We start from the raw sequence: 17,760 nt of genomic DNA on the forward strand, positions 1-17,760 counted from the left end.
TAATATTTTTTAATCCAGGAATATTATTGAGTACTTTGTGATTCCAGTGAATAATAATTTGAATAAATTAATCCACCCAATCATAAACTGAACACAACAATAAGACTGATTCTGTTTCAGATGTTAAGGCAAGAATGATTAATTTTTCAAGTAAACAACATTATATAAAAAGCTAAGACACAATAATACAGCCAGGATGCAGGTCAGTCTGCTTCTTAAACACATTCAAAAATTGTGAACAAGTTTAAGACTTTCCAAGTGAAATGCTAAGGTCTAGACTCAGATTCATATAAACATGTTTACTTCCAAATGTATTTGTCTGATTATTTAATCCTCACTTAGAGAGAAAAATAAGCTATATAGTATGTTGTTTACAAAATCAGTATTACTGGTCAAGTATACCATTACTTTCATTTTGGACAAGTCAAGTACAAAATCAATATTACTGGTCAAGTACACCATTACTTTCATTTTGGACAAGTCAAGTACAAAATCAATATTACTGGTCAAGTATACCATTACTTTCATTTTGGACAAAGTCAAGTACAAAATCAATATTACTGGTCAAGTATACCATTACTTTCATTTTGAACAAAGTCAACTACAAAATACAGATGTACATACAATCATTAAGAAAAGCCAACAAATAATACAAATTAAATATACATAAAAATTGAAAGACAGGTGGACATATGGCAGGTTGGCTGAACAAGTTTTTCTAAGGGGGAAATTAAAGCATGATTTTAATGTTTCTTTGGATTTTGATTAAGACATTGGGACCAATGTTTATATCATTTTTCAGATTGCTACCTCAGTAAGTTCACCTCCTATTCCTGATAACTTGTCTCCCCCACTTCGAGACCTGATGTTACGGTGTCTAGAACACAGCAAAGAAATGAGACCCACAGCTAAAGATCTACTGCTTCATCCTCTCTTCACACAGTATATGCAACGCAAGCGTTAACTGAATTATTCAAACCCATGCCTTTTCACCTGCTGTTTGTAGAAAAATACAAGCTGACAAAATCTGATAATATATTGAAAAATACAAGCTGACAAAATCTGATAATGTATTAATTGTTCTGTTACATACTTCAGCCTGATGTGAAAAATCAGATATGGAAAATGTGGTTTCATCTGTTCAGAAAAACACATATCAGCAATGTTGCTTTCAGTGGACATTGCACTTAGATTCATCAGACAATATAGAACATTACAAGTGATTGTCCGTGTTCATGTTGAACTGATATTCAGTGGATCAGAGAGGCAAGGAAAAAATGACATATTGAGTGATTCACAAAAAAATTCTCAAAGATTCATTTTATCTTTATGTTTTTTCAATGAATTTATATCAGATTGTGCCAGTTAGTTTCCTTATATACTAACTTATAAGTCACATCCAACTGTGAACTGCACAAACCCAGTTCTGCCAACACTTTATGCACTGGAAGATCTTGGTCTATGCATTTTGTTAAGAGTAATCAGTACCACAAACAACACAGGGGCTATGTTGTTTGCAATTGGACCTGACTTTTGAGTATATACAGTAAAAAAAATTCAGTTGATATGCCAAATTCTAAGTGTGTCTTTGTTGCAGAGATGTCCAACATTCCAGATTTTGCAGAATTATTATGAATTGTTTACTGAAATTCCAGATTTTGAATTGTGCTGATGCAAAAATAAACGCTCCAAAAATTTTGGGTTTAACATTTGAAACAGGAGTTTTCTATGAAGACACGTGTACAGAGAAAAGTGCTTCATCACCAGTGTAATTTCCATATGTAAATAAACAAAAAGGCAGTGAATAGACTAAATAAGCTGAAAAATGGCAGCCAAGTAATACCTACTTTGGAACCCAGCGAAGGTACTTCTAACGTCATCAGTAGATGCAGTATGGAATTTTCCATAATTTTATTATTAGAACAAAGAGTAGCATGGCTTTTTTATATACTGCCATCCATGGGTACCATGCATGTTGAAATGGAACAGCCCTTTTTTTCTTCAATGCCGTTTAAGAAATTCAGTGTTCTGAAATTCGAGGAATGGATTTATCGTATATTATCATCGGACCTTAATTGTTTCTGACTGTATACAGATATTAGTGGGGTCACAGGAAACTGCAGTATGATTATTACTTTTAACCAACTTATCTATTCTGTATATGCTGCCTTGATTCTGCAAACGATACTCTAGTATTCCTGAAAAGCTAACTCAGGGGTTGGCATCTCTGGTAGGAAGGGCAAGATTATTTACAATGAAGACAATGAATTTATGTTATATATTTTACAACAAGCAGCCATTGTACCAGTGCCCTGTGGTACAGTTTGACCTGCTTGGCACATCTGGTATTCATTTCAAATGTATGGCATCTCAGGCAAGACTTGAGCTTTTTAGAAGTCTTGTTAGAGATTGTTTAACCTTGAAGAGTGCTTTGTAAATTAAATTTGGTTGGTACTCTTAGATGTGTTTAATATTTAACAATGTTCTTTGTATTTATTATCCATTTTTAATTTTATATGTTTACTTTATTCATTACATGAATGGTTTTATAGAAACCAAAACTTTAGGATTTTCCTTCAATTTTTTTTATTAGGTTCAAATGTTTTTAATGTACAGATAGGAGGGAAATTCTATAGCCAGCAAAGCGCGACTTAAAAAATATTTTTGGAAATTTATGTGTTTGTGTGTGTATATATATATATGTATATATAGATATCGATAATACATAATATTACAAAAGTTTTCAATGGACACAAAAATATTCATTGTGAAAATGAAAGTTCAGTTTAAAATCAATATGCTAATCATCAATTGTATATTTACAATATGGTGGTTAATAAACTTACCTGTAATAGAAATCCGCCCTTTTTTCTAATTTTCCTTGAGCCCGAATTTCACTGTTTAATATGCCCACATTTTTATTGATAGACTGATTGGTCGTGTCTGTTGGAGTGTCTGTCCATCCATTATTACTTTGTGGGTCAGTTCTTGCAACATGAACTACCTTGGCACGGATTGAGAGAGAGAGTGGTCATGCTTTTTATGTGATGTTTTACAGAGATGAGAAAATGATAACAAAGGTTTCAAATGCAGGTTTATTGTGGGAGTGGGCCAAAAATTTTAAAGTATGCAGATATTTGTGATGGTTTCCATTGTTAGTGAAAAATTAGATTCCTGTCCTTCAACAAGAACATTTGCTTAAAGTGTAACTTTTTCATTTGAATGATGAAATTTTAATTTTTTGTCAAATCCACTTTTGCAAAAACTCTATGCTAATCATTTAGGTGTCCTTGCTGATTTGTCCCTAAATTAGGTCAGTCTTAAAGTTTTTTTTAGAATAAGCAGTCCTAATGAATTTGCTTTTTGCGTAGATGAAACAGTGGGCTTAACATAAAGGGGGTCTTTTGTTTATACTTTTGAATTGCAACTCACTTTTATTGTATGGGATTTTAAGAAATTACACACTTTGTTCCTTTGTGAGATGAAAATTTTTAAGGTTTATTTGCCCATAACTATTGATAAGTAACTTAATGAATTGACTGTTTATCATTATTGTTAATGACATAAACATTATGTGGTAAACAATAAATGTCAGTAGATTGTTTTGTATATACTAATTGGACTGATAGCTATGATTGATTTTACACCACTATTTTTAGACATCCAAATGGTCTGAGCTTAAACGTTTGTTGAATGTTTAACTTATCCTATATGGCAGAGGCAGCAAACAAACAAAAGAAAATTAGAAATGTTATTTGCTACGGGTTGTGAAACTATACTTGCCTACAGCAATGGAGTAAAATCTTACTAAAATGGTCACATTTTTTTTACTGTAGCTTTAATACTACATTTTTATATGCCTTCCACGACGCAGAACATATTATGATGTTGTCCACCTTTCCAACCATTTGTTTGACTGATTTGAATTTTCATTCCTATACAGATACTAAAGAACTCTATCAGTTTCAAAGGTCAAGGTCACTTTGAATGAATGAAAACAAATGATTCCTGCATGATAACTTAAGTTCTCTTCAAATCCATGACATTGTGCACTTGAAATAAGGAAGAATCCTTTTGATTTTAGGGCCAAAAGTCAAAGTCACTGTTCAAAAGAAAAGAGAGAAAAAAATTCAGCACAAGTACTTAGTTCTGCACCACATACATTTACCAAACCTTGTGGATGGCTTGCCTTGCAGGGAGGGGGGTGTCAAAGGTCAAGCTACTGTGTTGGCAAGAAGAAGAATGGTTTCTGCATTTAAAAAAAATTCAGCTATCTACATATATGATTATTAACATGGGGTGGGCATATACTGTGTCATTCATTCTATTCTTTATATGTGCACAATGTGCCTCTAAATTTGAACAGCACAGAGCCCAGATACATCATTACAAAGTGTACCTGCAGATCAGGGTCTAACCTGTTTACTTAAACTCCTGAATATAGTACACAGCACAGACCATAAGATCCAGGGCATTATTTGATGGTAAATCTTTACCTTGCTACATGCATGAAGATGTGCAAGAGAAACAAGTAAATGATATGTGCTATAAATGGAAATTTGTTTTGGGTGTGAGTTATTAATAAACTTTCTAAACAGCTTTTTTATGGGAATAGGTTGTGTCATATTCTATTGCATTACTACCTCAAATGGAACAGTATTGTAAAAATATTTACAGGGCTTATATATATATATATATATATATATATATATGGCAAGCACAGAAATGTTTGAGTCCTATAATGATCACATATTCTGTCCATCCAGTTGTCAGTCTTTTCATCTGTTCAAACATTCTGCAACCAGCATTACTCTACAGCCTTTACACCTGCTTGGATGGCATTTAGTAGGCTACTTAAAATTAACTATAAATGGGGCATCGCATGTGATTGGAAAAAGCTGAAGAACCATTCATCAAATTCTGATGCAATTTGGTATGGGTGTTGTCTTCCAGACTAGTGTCCAACTTTCAAGAGTTTATCTTGCATGCATCAATCTGGACCGAGTTAAGACCCTTGTTTAGAAAATGTCTAATCTTCACAGGTAAACTTTGAATACTGCTTGTAATCATCATTGTTCAGGAACCATTTGACATTTTCTGATGGAATTTGGTAAGAACATTGTGTATTTTAGAGTTGTTTTTTTTTTTTAACGAGCTATATATTGGACAGAGTTATCGCCCCGTCAACTTCATATCTTACATGTGATGATGGTTATTTAATAGACCTTGAAGGAGTTACATAACAGGCATTCCACGTCATCATTTAGAGCAGTCTTGGCCACAAAGTGGCCATTCCTAACTTTGGTTTCCCTAGACAAGTTCCTGTGCTTAAGGCACAACAGTACAAATTGTAGTGAGTGAGCAGAACCCTCATGATGCACTCACTGTCAATAGCTCATGTTATAAATGTGTATGGTGTGATGATCAGGAAGCAGCACAGACCCAGACCTGCCATTGCAAAATAAATGCACTGCAGATTGGGGTCTACTCTGTTTTCTGGAAATCATTGTACAGTGAAACCTCTTTAGACTGAAATCTCTTGAGATAAACTAAACTATCTGCTTTTTGAGAATGTTCAGTTTACTGATTGTATTTTCACCTAAGAATGAGAAATGATGTAACAGGTAATTGTATATTCTTATAAAACATTTGTTACCAGTCAGTTTTTAAAATAATATCTGTGATAATTAGGACTTTATTGTGTCAATTGTGTTTCTATCTTGGGTTTTATTTTATTCTGCATGGCTGCATAACTGACTCTTATTAAATTTCCATTTTATTGTGCTCATTTAAAATTTATATTTGTAACCAAACTTATGTCTTTTTTCAGTTTCAGTTTTACAGAATATAAATTCATTGAAAGTAAAGAAAGAAAAATTCAGGACCAGAAAATTATTGAATTTCAAGGGGATTTTCGTTTACTGAGATTTTTGTGTTTAGAGCAGTGGTTTTTATACTTTTTAGGTGGTGACCCAAATTAGGTTTGTGGTGTTAGCCTCACAACCCATCAAATGTGGGAAAAAACACTTGGATAGGAAATTTCATATTACAGTTGATTTTGGTGGCCCACTCAAAACAGCATGGCAACGCAGTTTTGAGTTGCGACTCATACATTAAAAACAACTGGTTTAGAGGTTTCACTGTATAACAAGCAGACATATCCTTGTTTGCCAGTACATGATCATTTAGAACACCTTGTGGTTTTTCTGTAATTAAAAAAAAGTGTAATTGTTTAACTACTTGTCATATGAGATGTGGCAATTTCCTTATAAGACACTGAATGCCATCATTTCTTCCAGTCCAGGCAGACTGGTTAGCATGGTTTGCTATGAAGGTATCTGTTATTTATATCTGACAGGTGAACAGTTCAAAGATGATGTCACAGATATATTGCAGTTGAGGTCATGAAGCCTTGTTTTTATTTCTAATGTCAATACTGCACTATCTTTACCGGTTTTTACCTTCATCTTGTTAAATATTACATCTTTAAAATTCATTATTTCTGTCATATTGTTGTGATGTGACCATTTACATGTGGGTATCTGTGATATATGTTCTCAGTATACAATACCACAGAAGGTGTTCAAATAAGTGCATTTGCACCGAATGGTTGCATATACTTACAATCCCATTTGTCCACTGCAGAAGACATCAAATTGTTTCATTGAGTGTATGATATAAAGGTAGATCAATATCTGGCCATTTGTTGTGGGATACACTTTGTAAATAAACAGACGAGGCAGTTTTTAAAACCCTGAGACTTGGAACACAACAAACACTTTTAAAATTAGGTTTGGCCTTACCTGGCTGTAAATTCAAGTGAGCTTATAGTATGACCCTGTGTCAGTTTTGTATCATTCATTCATCGGTAATTGATTGTTACCCATTTGGAATCCGTATTCTGATCCAGTTTTGATCAGACTTTAAATAGATGGTTTATATCATTAAGATCTGATCATGGTAAAGAGATGAAAATCATCAGTATGTGAAATGGGTACAAGCATGAATATGGTCAGTGCATATTGATGAGGTCATCTTGTCAACACTTCAGTTAAAATCTCTCATCAGAATTTTATTACACTCACTATATAGGCTTGCATCGTCAAGATATCCAGTGTGTTTTATTATGAGCAAGATCTGTGCATATTAATGAACTTAAGAGCAGTTAAAACTGTTTCTCAGTTTGTATGATATGCAGTCAATTTGATTTCTTATGTCCATTAAGGAAAACTAGGCAAGTAGACCATAGTATTGACTAAGGAGAATCTTCCTTTTCTAAAATATGTAAACCAGATTTTAAGTCTGAGTTTTGGGGAATACAAAATGCATATATTTCAATGCAGTCATGTATAAAAAAAGAAAATTAGCAAAATAATACACACTTGGAATGAAAATGTGTAATCTGTTATTGATAAGTTAAGGAAACGTGTAAAATAGAAATATTATAAGTAACACTCCAAGTAGAGAAAATAATTAGCTTTAAGATTAGTTTGTAAAACCAGAGAAACATCACAACCTTCATACGCAATTATATTGATGTGTTGTGAGTAATTGAGGAGCATTTGAGACAGTTTTCAATTAAACTATGTGCAGTGTTGTAGTTAAGGATGAAAATCTCTTTAAACTGCTATTGATGTGAATTTCCAAGTAAATGTGTATTTTTCACATATTAATTTTGCTCCAATAAAAACAGATTCTTATCAGATCCACATATAAGTTTATAAATTTATTTGCAGATGATTATTTCAAACATTTTTGCTGCATTTTGAAATTATTACATATTTGGAAGCAAGTTTTTCGGTGAAGTAGAGTTTTACAGTTGCTAGTACTGCTAGATAAAGTGCCACAAATATCTGCCTTACTTTTTATTGTACATTATTTATTGTCCTTTCTTATTTTCAGTGCTGTTACAAACTATTCAGGATTGATGTATTTTATTTTTTTAGCTTTTAATTCAAAAACCACCAAAAGATCTTTTTCCAGAAGCACTTTCAGATTTAGGTACCAACAGTAAATAAAACACATGGCCTTAAAAAAGAAAAAACTGTGAACTATAATTTTATGTGAAATACGTGTGACTGTGGACCACAAATGAAAGCGTCTTCTGTAAATTTAACATGTACTGATCTTTGATAACTTCATTTTTGGAGCAATAGACTGCACATGAATTACACCATTATAAAATAGGTAAAATCAACATAATACAAAGTCTGGGGGATAGTTTACATATGTTCTTAGAGCACTACATAGAGCTTCTGAGTGAAATGTTGAATTATTAAGTTCTGTAAGCCACATGAGTGATATCAGACTTGCACTTGTTTAAGTTCTTCAGTTTTAACTATATTTGAGTAAGTTTTACCAATAATGGTACAATTTCCTTATTAAAATGCATTGGTGTTGGGGTATATACTGACCAAAGTTTTTGCTGTTTTTGGCTTTTACAATTTAAATTATTAACAAAACAATAAATCAATTCATTTATTCTTTTATAGTACATTTAACAATTGTATTTTGATAAATTTTCCATGTTGATGATTTGGTTTGAGGTTTCTCCGTGTCAAAAGAGTAACCATCCCCTTTTACTTACTACCATTTAGTGTAGTCCATGATTTAACATTCCATGATTTTCTCATTATTCTAATAAACATTACCATTCAGTATTTTTAACTACATTTGAAAATATTGATTCCATTTACTTAACATCAAAATCTCAATCCTAATTATTTTTTACTGTACTGTCTTAAGATGGTTATGCCATTTTACAGATCATTTTTGTAAAGTTATCTTCATCTATTAAAGAGCTGTTTTGCTTCATCATGTATTTTGTTCAATATTTTTGTCATTCTGTTTTTATTTCAATAATTAATAATAAAAAAACAATAAATAAATAGCAAGCCATATTATATTCTTAATTTGTTGTTTTAAAAAAAAGGGATTTTACAAGTACAGAGCACCTCATTCAGACCTTACTTTTTCAGGTTATTGGTTTTTTTTTCTCTTTATGTCTGGCTGTCTGCCATCTTTTCAGGAGAGGGCAAAACGTTATTTGTTTTTGCTCATTTGTGTATCTGTCCATCCATCATTGGTCATGCTTTGTTTTTATTTTTACACTCTTAAATGCCATTTGAAATAGCTTTATGACATTTGATACATTTAAATATCATTGCTATAGGGCAATAATTCAGTACCAGGCAGTGTTAGCATAGAGTCCAGCTTCTATGTCAAGGTCAACATATAGCTGTTTGAAATAGAGAATTGAAACTAGGTAAGGTTATATAGAAGATGTGTTAGTATCATATTTTTTTGTGGTACCTAGTGTTAGCAATATACCAGGAAACATGAAATTGCAAGAATGGTATATTTCTTGCATTCAGGTTTCAAATACTGTGCAAATATATATTGTATGATCCTGGCTTCAGACAAATGATATAAAGTAAAATCTGTGTTAGGCTGATACCAGCTCAAGTAAATCTATGCTAGGCTGATCCCAGCATTATTTTGTATTCTGGGCTGATCCCAGCTCAAGGATAATTGGTGCTAGGCTGATCCAAGCATTAAAGTATAATCTAGGCTGATCCCAGCTTTCATAGACTGCTAGGCTGATCCCAGTTCAAGTAAAATCTGTGCTAGGCTGATCCCAGCATTCAAGTGTATTCTGGGCTGATCCCAGCTTAAGAAAACTATGTGCTAGGCTGATCCCAGCATGCTAATGTATTCTGGGCTGATCCCATCTTATACTAGGCTGATCCCTGCATAAGAGTGTATTCTGGGTTGATCCCAGATTCGTAGAATAAAGCTAGGCTGATCCCAGCATGAGGAAAATATTCTTATATTTTTCCTGTTTAAAACTGTAAAAGAAATGTATTTAACAAGTATGACCTTTACGTTATTAGTATAGCTTATGAGTATCCAATTGGGGAAAAATGACCAATTGAATTTGATATTAAAATATATCAAATTAGAGCTTCCAAGAGGATCGTTTATTAGAGGTATATATTCAATTTATTATTTTGTTTCTTTCTTCTCAACAACTTAAATTTTTTTAAATATTTGTATCCATTTTATTGCTGACATAAAACCATACATTAAGTGGTCATCAATTCTGAATATACTTGTAGAATATGGGCTGTATTATGATAATAATAATAATAATGAGGACTTTGTATAGCGCCTAATCTTTAGAATCTCTAAGCGCTTTACCACATTAGACAACACCTATAATATAAAAAAAACATATATAATGATATGATTACAAAAGACAAACACCATGAAATTAGAAAACATAAAGAACATGCTGAAAATATTTAAGGTAGGAAACATTATTAGGTCTTTAAGTTTGTTCTTGCAATCAAAACAGGTGAGTTTTAAGAGCACTCTTGAATGGGATCACTGTGTTTTTGTGTTCAGAGGGCAATTCATTCCATGTTGCTGGGCCCTGGTATGCAAAAGAACGCTGTCCATATGACTTTGTTTTCATAGTGGGAATAATGAGTATATGATTGTCAGAAGAGGAGCGTAAGTATCTTGCTGGTGTGTACACATGGGTGAGGTTGGATAGGTATGTTGGACTGGAGTCCGACAGTGAAACGTAGCACAGAGAACAGATTTTGTGTTTGATTCTGGATTGAATGGATTGCCAGTGTAGGGTACAGAGCAGCGGGGAGGTATGCTCTGATCATAGTACTCTAAGAATGATCTGAGCAGCTGTGTTTTGAACTTTTTGAAGTTTCTGGAATAGATATTGAGATGAACCAGACAGAATTGAGTTATAATAGTTCAGTTTTGAAAGTACTAATGAACACACAAGTGAAAGATATTTGTGAATGGAGCTGATGCGGCTGAGCTCAAGATATGCAGCCTTGCATATGTTCATGACATGTTGGTGCAGTGTGAGAGTACTGTCCAGAGTAACACCTAGGTTTCGTACTGACTGTGAATTTAATGTTGGTGTTGCTGATATTTATTGTTTGAGGTAAAGGATATGAATGAGAAAGTCTTTATATTGTGATCAGAATGGCTTCAGTTCTATCGTCATTCATCTGCAGCTTGTCATCCATGATTTCACATCAGAAATGCACACTATTATCATGTTTCTTTAGGTTGGATAAATTAATCTTAGGCATGATTTGAGCTGACAAGAGGAAAACAAATTAAGTACAATAGGAAAGAAGTATGTTGCCATTTACAAGTGCTAAAAGTATTAATGTAAATAATGTAACAACAATTTTTAAATTTGGAAGTTCTTAACAAGCTAAAAAAAATGATTTAAAATAACACAACTTTATTGTCATGAAAGAAATTGATGAATTGCTAACCTCCACCAATCTGTCACCAGCAGCCTGCTATTTATTCAAAGTTTTAAAAAAAACACCCCACCCCGACAAATTCATAGGCCACTAACCCATCCATGCATTTAACCTACATATGCATCTGTTTACCATCCATATGCAATGTATTTAAATCACGAATGTGTATACAAGTAATTATCACAATGGGACAACGCTACTACCCTATAAACTTGCATACAAGTCCAGCTGCTAATAGACCTTGATCTGCTGTCATATAATGTGCTGACAAATCAGGATCAGTGTTTTTGCTTTATTGATTGCTCCTAGCAAACTGCATAGACCTAGATCTGCCAGTGCATAATGCCATGGCAATTCTGGGTCTATGCAGCTTGTGGGATCCCAGGTGGCTGAGTGGTCAAAGGTGCTCACCTTTACAGATCACTCGCACATTTCACCTGTCTGCATGGGTTCAGGTCTAGGCTTTACCAACATGGATATGTGAGAAAAGTTTGTCAGTAGCTTACCATGGGTTGGTGGTTCTTCCTGTCATCTCTCCACCAAATGATATTTCTCTGGTGGCATAGTGGTTAAATCATCTGCCTCTGATGCAGGAGGTCACAGGTTCGAACCCTGACTGAGTCATACCAAAGACTTATAAAAATGGTACAAACAGCTGCCTTGCATGGTGCTCAGCATTAAGAGGTTAGTGTTAGGACTGGTCGGCCTGGTGTCAGAATAATGTGACTCGGTGGACATCACACTACATGTCTGCGGCATGATGCCTCAGTGCTAGACATCACTATAAACTGCCACACTACAGACATTGTAGCCATATGACTGGAAAATTTTAAAGCGAAATGTTACAAATCCAAATCACACACACACACACTATCCGCCAAGTGTACTGGCTGCCATGTGTAGTCTAATAATGTACTGAAATACATAGTTAAACCCCACAAAACCAAAGCCAAACCTATGCAGCTTGCAGTTGGACCCAACTTCAAAGTGATTATAGACATTACTTACCAATCAAACACATGATAGTGTAAAACGCTTATTTATGGCAATCTTGTATTACAGTGACATTAATTCACCCACAGAAATTTGTGGATAACATTAAACACCAGGAACAAATATAATCAGTTTTCTTTGTTTAGTCTTTTGTATTTTTTTTTATGAAATGAACTTAGGGTAAAAGTTGGTTAATTTTCATGAGAGTTTGGTCTGTTCTAGAACTGAAATTTGGAGGCAATTCCCACTCCATTTAAAGAGAAGGGGTGCGTAAATATAGAGGAGATTTAATAAAGTAAACAAATGAAGAGCTTTCATACAAGACACATGATTTGTGCACACTTGGTTATATTTTTTTTTAATGAGCATGAGTCGCTCAGTGACAAATCTTGTAATAGACCTGGAATAGGTTATATATCTTGTCTGTGCTTAGAACAAGGATATTGAACAATTTTATACCTTCACAAAATTTAAAAAGGTGCAGTCCACAATTTTATACCTTCACAAAATTTAAAAAGGTGCAGTCCACAATTTTATACCTTCACAAAATTTAAAACGGTGCAGTCCACAATTTTATACCTTCACAAAATTTAAAAAGGTGCAGTCCACAGTTTTGTGACCTACCAGTTATGCTCATAAGTTGAGTCAAACTGCAAACAAAAAAGATCCTGATCTGCCATAGCATAATGCTATAAAATGATAAATATTTCGAGTGATAATTATGACATCTTTAGAATTGTCATTTACACTTTTGCAACTATATAATCTATTACACTAGAACTTCATTTTTTATGGGTAAATCACTATGTTGTGGCACCCCAACCTTCATACCATCTTATGAGGGATAAACCAAAATGTTACAGCACCCCAAACCTTTATACCATCTTTTGAGGGGTAAATCACAATGTTATGGCACCCCAACCTTCATACCATCTTATGAGGGGTACACCACAATGTTATGGCACCCCAACCTTTATACCATCTTTTGAGGGGTAAATCACAATGTTATGGCACCCCAACCTTCATACCATCCTATGAGGGGTAAACCACAATGTTATGACACCCCAACCTTCATACATAAATATGAGGGATGTTTAAAAAGCTAGGAAAATTGGTGTGCCGTACATCAGAATTCAGAATTCTTTATCAGAAAACATTACATCAGTACATCACCACCAAGTACTCCCCGTGCACCATTACACGCGTTTTCAGTCTGATTCTCCAATTATTATATGCCATTTGTATTCATATTTTTACATGGTGTTCAGCCTGGAAAAGTACACTTCCAACAACACAGCAGCCTTCATCTCTTCTGCCCCTGAGTTAGTCTTTAATAATGGGATTCAGCCACAAATCACTTGTAGTTAAAACAGAGCTGCATGGAGGATGTGGAACAATTGGGATGCTGTACTCCTTCAAGAAGTCTGTCATGACAGCAGATGTATGCACTGGTGCATTGTCATGAAGTAGATCGATACCTCAGGTCCCAGTGTAGAGACCGGTGGGTCAGCATTGTTACACAACTTTTGGTAATGCTTTTGGTGGTAAAAAATATTTAGTGATACTAGCCATTTCAGGTGCCTGGATGATCAAGCCTTTTGTTTAAAAAATACTTTCTTGACAGTATGGCTATGTCAAGCTGTTTATGGTCTCTGCTCATTTTCTCCAATCTAAATTTTAAGGAAATCCATGTTTCATCACCTGCGACAATCTCATTCAAATATCCCTGGTGACTTTTTTATATTTTGTGAGTAGCTGTCTGGTGATTTCTACCCGAGTCTGTTTTGATCAGCTGCCTGCAAATGTGAGACCCATTTTGCACAAATCTTTCTCAGCATCATTGATTCTTAACTAGATTAAAAACAGCTGATGAAATCAATGCCCATGATAATCAAAGTATCTTCCAGCGCGTATGAAGTATCTTGATCAGTTGCTTCCCTTGTAACAGCCACTTCCTGCTCATTAATTACATACAACAATCTTCCAGAACATTGGTCATATTCTGTGGATCTGTGACCATCTTTAAAATGATCAATTCAATTCAAAATTGTTGGATATGACAGTTAATTACATCCATCAACATCATCCAAGTCAACCTTAATCTCAGAGAGCACCCTAAGATGACCTGCATTTTATATTATGCCCTTTGCTCACTAACAGAATTGTATTCCTTTTCCTAAATTTTATGTTACTATCGTTTACCTTTGTTATGTCACACTTGTATATTTTTAGGTGTGAAATATGCTGCATTGCAGGTTCCGATCATTTTATTGACCGTTATTTCATCAATTGATTGGAATTAAATTTATCAACAGGTTCAGATGAACTAAAACATCATAACAAAATATTCAGAACTCTGCAAATAGTTCTATCTGAGACAATTTATTCAAGTTAAGTAGCTTGAAATTCATTTGGTTTGGCTCAAACTGTTAATCAAACTGATCAGTTAGAAAAAGAAATCTTGTCAGGTTTGAATTACTTCATAAAGATTTTAGTGAGGGAAAGGATTTTTAAATCCATTAAAATACATTTTTGCTTGGTTTTTTGTTTAATTAATATCGATAAATTAGTTAATTTTAGCAATACATTTTTCCAGATATTTTAATTTAATATAGATAATATCAAATAATATGCAAGTTGTGATAAAACAAAAACTATAACAACAGAAACCCTAATACAAGATCTCAGTAGCATAATGAGAACCCTCAAAACCATTTTCACCATACTAGCTGATTGGACCACAAGACTAACAGATAAAGACAACGTCAAAAATGGACAGTACAAAAAATAACAAAAATCGCCATCTGGCAATGGAACTGCAGAGGAATCTTTAAAAACCTATCAGAACTGCAGAACAAACTGAATAATACAGCTGTAAAACCAGATGTAGTCTGCCTACAGGAAACCCACATAACACAAGAACACAAACGCCTGCCCAAACTACAAGGCTATACCCAGGGAATCTTTAAAAACAGATCCAAGGGGCAGAAAGGGGGTGGACTAGCAATTTTTTTGATAGATACACTAATCTACTATGAAATAACAGAAGTACCCCCAACCTAAACATTAATAATAGCATCGAAATAATGTCAGTAATGATAAATATAGGAACCACAAACATTCAAATAATAAATGCATACGACCCAGGGGGTACCTTCTGCCCTACCAACCTAATCTCACTAAGGGGAATCACTAATAACAACAACAACAATCTAATTATCTGTGGCGACTTAAACGCACACAGTGAATTATGGGGAGGTAAAAAGAAAGATCAAAGAGGAAAAATGGATAACTGAGAACAATCTGGTCATTTTAAATGACGGGTCAAACTCTAGATTAAACCCTGAGGATGGCACTCTCTCAGCCATAGACCTAACCATCACTACCCCAAAATTGGCTCAAATCACAAATTGGTGGGTGGACCAAGAAGATACGTTAGGAAGTGACCATTTCCCTATTACAATCAATATTCAAACAAAAACTCAACACATTACAAATGAAACCCCATCTAAATGTAGGTACCAACAGGCAGACTGGGACCAATTCCAGTTATTACTAGCTAGAGTAAATCCAGATAACTCAGAAAAAACAAATATTGACATGTATTATGATAACATAACAGACACAATTATAGAGGCAGCAAACCGATGCATCCCAAAGACAATTAATATCCAAAATAGAAACCCTGTACCATGGTGGACTAAACAGTGCACTATAGCACATAAAGATAAATAAAATAGGGCCTTAAATAAATATAAACGCACCAAAAATTCTATCAACTTCCAGCAATATGAAGATAAAGAAAAAGCACTGGAACAAACTATAAAAACTGCTACAATTAATCTATGGCAAACCTTTTGCTCTAAACTGAGTCTAAAATCAAACTCAAAACAAATATGGGACAAGATAAAAGCCATAAAAGGGAAAGCAACTACCTCAGCCCCAAAAATTAAAAATGCCATAACAAATAAAGATAAGGCAGACCTCCTAGCGAAGCATTTTTCGAACATGAGTAGCAACAATAACTACACCAGAAACTTTCAAGAACACAAAAAACTAATGGAGGAAACCCAACCTCAAATGTTTCAAGGCTAAGGAACAAAAGAATCTCACCTAAATAGCGACATCACAGTACATGAATGGGAGATAGCCCTACAATCCAAAAACGAAACATCCCCTGGTAAGGATCAGTTAGGTTACATTATCTATAAAAGAAATACCCATCAATATAATCAAACTCTTTAATAGGATATGGGATAAAGGCCAACAGAACACCAAATGGAAACTGGCCATAGTAATACCAATCCCCGAGCTAGGTAAAGATCCCAACAACATAAATTCGTACTGACCCATCTCCCTTACAAACAATATTTGCAAAATAATGGAGACAATAATCTCAAATAGGTTAAAACACCACTTAGAAACCAATAACCTACTCTCCATAAATCAATGTGGCTTTCGGAACAAACGGTCCACCACTGACCAACTTCTCAGATTGGAAACAGACATCAAACTCGCTTTTAACGCACATAGGAAAACCAATCTCAACCTCATAGCGGTTTTTCTAGACCTAGTAAAAGCGTTCGACCTAGTATGGACCAATGGACTAATGGCCAAATTAAACCAATTTGGAATAACTGGATGCTTTTTCAACTGGATTGGCAATTTCCTCACAGGACGGAAAGTTACCACAAAAATAGGCAACACCCATTCGGAAGAATTTTCACTTGAAAATGGAACACCGCAAGGCAGTGTAATAAGTCCCCTACTATTTAATCTAATGGCAAACGACCTTGACCTCAATGCAGCCTCCACAAAAATAAACTTGTCACAATTTGCAGATGATAGTGGCATATGGAGGAATGGAAATCCTGCCAATAAGACAGTAGTTAAAGAAATCCAGCAGAGCCTAGACAACATAGGGAGATGGGTGGAAAAATGGGGTTTCAAAATATCTCATGAAAAAACTGTGGCACTCATATTCACCCCCAAACAAAATAACAACCTAGTCTATCCAAACTTCTATATACAAAATCAATTATTCAAATACGTAACAGTAGTAAAATTCCTAGGAATGTTCTTTGACAACCACCTCACATGGAAACAGCACATTGAACAACTCACCCAGAATTGTAACAAAGATCTCAATTTACTCGGGAACATCACAGGGACTGACTGGGGATCCAACCAGGAAACCCTCTTCACGATATATAAAACCTTAATTAGATCAAAACTGGATTACGGTTGCCAAGCATATAACTCAGCTAAGCAATCTGTACTACAAAAACTTGACACTAGCCAGAGAAAAGCCTTATTATTATGCACAGGAACACTCCCCTCAACATCATTAGAAGAACTACAAACACTAACAGGAGAACTACCCTTAAAATTACATAGGCAAGAACTACTCCTCTGATACTCCATTCGATTAGATACCCACCCAGACAACCATCCCACCAAA

General features: G+C 34.4%; 1 protein-coding gene across 1 annotated transcript in view; it reads left to right on the top strand.

The window, feature by feature from the left end:
• The window catches only part of LOC149807137 (mitogen-activated protein kinase kinase kinase 1-like), a 128,324-nt gene extending 119,510 nt beyond the window's left edge, over positions 1–8,814 (top strand). Inside the window, exon 23 of the mRNA XM_089962584.1 lies at positions 803–8,814. Coding sequence (XP_089818710.1) covers positions 803–964 — 162 coding nt within the window. The 3' untranslated portion in view covers positions 965–8,814. The remainder of the gene's footprint in view (positions 1–802) is intronic.
• The last annotated feature ends 8,946 nt before the right edge of the window (positions 8,815–17,760 follow it).

This window comes from Sinohyriopsis cumingii, chromosome 1, assembly GCF_028554795.1.
Source record: "Sinohyriopsis cumingii isolate HCF-2022 chromosome 1, ASM2855479v2, whole genome shotgun sequence".
Lineage (NCBI taxonomy): Eukaryota > Metazoa > Mollusca > Bivalvia > Unionida > Unionidae > Sinohyriopsis > Sinohyriopsis cumingii.